This window comes from Sprattus sprattus (genome assembly GCF_963457725.1).
Source record: "Sprattus sprattus genome assembly, chromosome: 12".
Taxonomy (NCBI): domain Eukaryota; kingdom Metazoa; phylum Chordata; class Actinopteri; order Clupeiformes; family Clupeidae; genus Sprattus; species Sprattus sprattus.
The window spans coordinates 1,168,918-1,173,917 of NC_137910.1; the positions used below are offsets into that span (position 1 = coordinate 1,168,918).

The 5,000-nt window shown below is 45.1% G+C and overlaps 1 protein-coding gene across 1 annotated transcript in view; it reads left to right on the forward strand.

Annotated features, from left to right (window-relative positions):
- The window catches only part of col17a1b (collagen, type XVII, alpha 1b), a gene marked incomplete at both ends in the record, with an annotated part of 25,548 nt that overhangs the window by 7,533 nt on the left and 13,015 nt on the right, over nucleotides 1-5,000 (forward strand). Inside the window, 13 exons of the mRNA XM_080848535.1 lie at nucleotides 503-529; nucleotides 1,687-1,749; nucleotides 2,260-2,369; nucleotides 2,525-2,587; nucleotides 3,150-3,203; nucleotides 3,513-3,548; nucleotides 3,652-3,691; nucleotides 3,893-3,955; nucleotides 4,406-4,441; nucleotides 4,550-4,621; nucleotides 4,713-4,739; nucleotides 4,847-4,882; nucleotides 4,992-5,000. The exon at nucleotides 4,992-5,000 is cut by the window's right edge and continues 27 nt beyond it. Coding sequence (XP_080704661.1) covers nucleotides 503-529; nucleotides 1,687-1,749; nucleotides 2,260-2,369; nucleotides 2,525-2,587; nucleotides 3,150-3,203; nucleotides 3,513-3,548; nucleotides 3,652-3,691; nucleotides 3,893-3,955; nucleotides 4,406-4,441; nucleotides 4,550-4,621; nucleotides 4,713-4,739; nucleotides 4,847-4,882; nucleotides 4,992-5,000 — 636 coding nt within the window. The remainder of the gene's footprint in view (nucleotides 1-502; nucleotides 530-1,686; nucleotides 1,750-2,259; nucleotides 2,370-2,524; nucleotides 2,588-3,149; nucleotides 3,204-3,512; nucleotides 3,549-3,651; nucleotides 3,692-3,892; nucleotides 3,956-4,405; nucleotides 4,442-4,549; nucleotides 4,622-4,712; nucleotides 4,740-4,846; nucleotides 4,883-4,991) is intronic.

Consider the following 5,000-nt stretch of genomic DNA (forward strand, 5'->3'; position numbering starts at 1 on the left):
TGACTCAGGAGCGCCTGGATCTAAAGGTTTGTAACAGACTCATACACAGTCACACATCCACATGAACTCACACACATCCACACACACACACACACACACACACACACACACACACACACACACACACACACACACACACACACACACACACACACACACACACACACACATACACAGCCACACACACGCACACACACACACACACACACACACACACACACACACACACACACACACACACACACACACACACACACACACACACACACACACACACACACACACATACACAGCCACACACACACACACACACACACACACACACACACACACACACACACACACATACACAGCCACACACACACACACACACACACACACACACACAGCCACACATCCACATGAACATACTGGCACCTAAACGCTTGTCCAGAGATTGAAGACATGCACACCAGATAACATACTCAAGTAACAATCTCAATGTGTGTGTCTTATTACACAGGTGATACAGGTTTCCCTGGGTTACCAGGTAAGCATGATTATTATGGTCCTTGTGTGTTTGTAGAGAGGAGCTTTCTCTGGTGTAACGTGCTATAAAGGTGCAATATGCTGCACTGGCTAGCTGTAGGGAACTACATTATTTCATACTCCAAACAAACTGAGGGCAGGATATAACCAGGTTCTTCCATCCTTAGCTCTTCTCCTTGACTGGTGTATCCAAAGAGTTTGTCCAAGATGGCAAAGGCCAGGCTACATGTAGCATGACAACATTAATAGGATTAAAAGACATCCAGGTGACCGTTGATGTCTACCTATTCATGTTTATATGTTACATGAACTTAACTGTGGCAAATTGATCAACATGAATCTTCACTCACTCACTCACTCACTCAAGTTTTTGAGCTAGCTGACCATTAAGGTTAACCAATGGACTTGCTACTACAGGATAGCCATGTGCTTGCTACTACAGGTTAGCCATGTGCTTGCCATGTGCTTGCTACTACAGGATAGCCATGTGCTTGCCATGTGCTTGCTACTACAGGTTAGCCATGTGCTTGCCATGTGCTTGCTACTACAGGTTAGCCATGTGCTTGCCATGTGCTTGCTACTACAGGATAGCCATGTGCTTGCTACTACAGGATAGCCATGTGCTTGCTACTACAGGATAGCCATGTGCTTGCCATGTGCTTGCTACTACAGGATAGCCATGTGCTTGCTACTACAGGATAGCCATGTGCTTGCTACTACAGGATAGCCATGTGCTTGCTACTACAGGATAGCCATGTGCTTGCCATGTGCTTGCTACTACAGGATAGCCATGTGCTTGCTACTACAGGATAGCCATGTGCTTGCTACTACAGGATAGCCATGTGCTTGCTACTACAGGATAGCCATGTGCTTGCTGTTTTCCATGCAGTGAGTGTCTATCCCCTCTTGAGGTACTATGTGATATTACAAGAGAGGACGGGCAACTGCTAGCTGGTTAACTTGCTAACTTTAGTAGATATTTCGGTCAAAAGCATTGCTGCTCCGGTATATCATATACATACCGGTATTTCATTATGTTATTTCTTCATATTCTATTCACATTTTTGTTATTGTCGTTGTTTAAAGGCTCTAAACTACATACATTGTACTGATGCTGCTCCCTCTAGCAAAGCGTGAACTTTGACCTTTGCTATCTAGGGGCTCCTGGCCTATCAGGACCAGCGGGACATGAGGGACCAAAAGGACAGAAAGGAAGTGGTGGTACGGGCAGCTTCCTTTATGTTGGCAGACACACACACACACACACACACACACACACACACACACACACACACACAGACACACACACACACACACACACACACACACACACACACACACACACACACACACACACACACACAGACACACACACACACACACACACACCCACTCACAAACACACACACACACTCACACACACACCACACACACACACACACACACACACACATATGGTACGGAGAGCTTCCTTTATGTTGACACACACACACACACACACACACACACACACACACACACACACACACACACACACACACACACACACACACACACACACACACACACACAACACACACACACACACACACACATATGGTACGGAGAACTTCCTATATGTTGGCAGAGAGAACATCAAAGAACTCTTCACAGTGTCTTAGTCGTGATCTTTAAGGGCCCCCATGTGAAGTAGTTTAAGGTTGAAACCAGTCTCCTCTATTTCCCCCGCAGGGGATCATGGTCCTGAGGGTCCTCAAGGATTGAGGGGCCGAGAGGGGCCAGCGGGACCTCGTGGGGAGCTTGGACCTCAAGGATTTGGCATCAAGGGTGAAAGAGGTACAGCATGACCCTCTAGTGGAGTGTACTTACTGAAGGCAGAGGAGTTCCTAATTAGGGTTCATCGTCACATCTTGTTTAGTCTTATTCAGAACATCAAGTTCTTCTTTCTGATGATGTATACTAGATTCTTGGCATTAACATGGTTCTACCTCTAAAGGATCTTCTGGTGATGCTGGACCTCCTGGTCTTCCTGGATCGGTTGGTTCTCCTGGACCCAAAGGTGAGATATGTCCTGAGGGCACAGATTTCAGTGGCATGCATAGTAATGCATGCTATCAATGATGACTTATCCTGTATATGCACAGAGCATGACAGAAAAGTTCTATTAATAATGATATGTGTGTTATTGCCTCCTCATATGAGGTCGGATGATTAGAAGACAGTGTCCCCACATAGTCCAGTTCATTTTGTACATATTGCTTGTCTATTTCAGTCTTATTTGCATTTCTTGAACAATTATTGACCTACAATTTCAAACAAATGCATGAACATAATACGGTTCGTTATGATCTATTTGTGGTTCCCTCAGAATGACATCAGTACATGTCTGGGAGCATATGTAGGACAACACAAACCTACACTTTGCACATTTAAACAATACTTACTAACTGTCCCCTCTCCAGGTGCAATGGGCATTCATGGCCTCTCCGGACCTCCAGGTGGGTGACCTCTTCTGTCTGACACAGTTCCTCAGAGAGCCTCTTAATGAATATACTGCTGAAAGCCAGGATGAGAAATGACACATTGATGGCAGATGTCATTAACACTGCTCTCATTCTCAGGTGAACCTGGACTACCTGGGTTCCGTGGAGAGGGTGGGCCTGCTGGTCCTAAAGGTATGAATGTAAACAACGAGTGTCACACACACACACACACACACACACACACACACACACACACACACACACACACACACACACACACACACACACACACACACACACACACACACACACACACACACACACATACACACACACACACGAGTGTCATTGCATCTACAGACACATTAAGTCACTCCCAACTCAGCCACCTACACAGCCCCACGATATAACTGCCTTTCACCCTTGACGATGCATGTGAAATACAAATATAACAATTTCAAGCTAAATTGACCTCTCATTGCTTGTTCTTCTGACCCACAGGTGAAAGAGGACCTGCTGGTCAACAGGGAATCAAAGGTGCGAGAATATTTTAAGCCTCAGGTGTATGTACAGACCATAATAGTCCTTGGGATAGTTCATCAGCTAATCTAATGTCATGTGACATGTGCAATTCACACAGGTGACCACGGAGACAAAGGAGAGATGGGCAGACCAGGTGTGTATGCTTTCATAGGATGACCAGATTTGAGTTAGTGAAAAAGAGGACACTTAGTCGCGGGGGAGGGGGCGGGGTTGTGTTTAGCATGCCGGACCCCACCCCCCCTCCCCCCGCGACAAAGTTTAGACAGCTTTTTCAAATGCAGACATGCAGATGATCCCCTGTCTGAGTTCTCCTGTGGTTCTAACCTGGTCCTTTTTAGGTTCCCCAGGAAACTCAGGCAGCCAAGGACCCACAGGAGAGAAAGGAGCCAAAGGATCTTCAGGTAAGAGATGTTGTGTGTGTGTGTGTGTGTGTGTGTGTGAGAGTGAAAAATATCCTCCCGGTTACTTTCTCGAGTTTATTGACGTACCTGTGGTTCCACCAGCAGAACCATCAGGGGTTTCTTGCGGCTTTTTGTGCTTCACACAGCTACCAGTCAGTCAGTCAAAATATAGACAGCGTGACTAAAGGTGGAATGCATGAGGTGTTGGATGAGTCAGATAAACGCCATGCTCCATCTGCCAGCCTGCATCCTGCCAATACTAACACCAGATGACATGACTTTACTTACTAGAGGAGTCTTCAGTCCCTCTACCACTTTCATTTTAATGCATTATGATGCTGTCAGTTGTGAAGCATTTCTTTACATTGAAACATTTCTTGAAACTCATATGTAATTGAGGTTTCTCTATTCATTCTTCTCGTCCTGTTGTTGCCTGTCTCGTTTGATCAGGACCACAAGGAATTGATGGTGGAAAAGGAACCAGAGGTAAATAATGATAGTATTTTTTCATGATAGGATAATATAATTAATAACAATACAACATTCTACCAATGAGTCCTAGAGTAACCATGGTTATGAACTTGTGTTGTCCAGGTGACCAAGGCCCAATCGGAGTGCCTGGAATCAGGGGTCCCTCCGGGCCCCCAGGAGACACAGGGCTTTCAGGTACAGTAGGATAGCATCCCATAATTAGAATTTAAATGTCTAGGAAGTTGTGGTCTCATCGCATATCCTAATAATGTGCCTCTGCTCTTAGGATCACCCGGCCTGCAAGGACCACCAGGTAAAGTCTACTACACACCTGCAGACTTATACACAATGTCTTAGAGCTGAATCTATTTTTAGCATCTTAAAATAAATTCCTGATTTGGTATTCCAATCCAATTGTAGGACTTGCAGGACACCCAGGACAACCAGGAGCTAAAGGTAAAAACATTTTCAAACATATTTCGATATCTTAAATCAATAATGTTTACATCAAAACCTATAACTTCTGGTTTGAAAATGCCATGTAATGCAAGAATCTGTTACACAGGTGAAACAG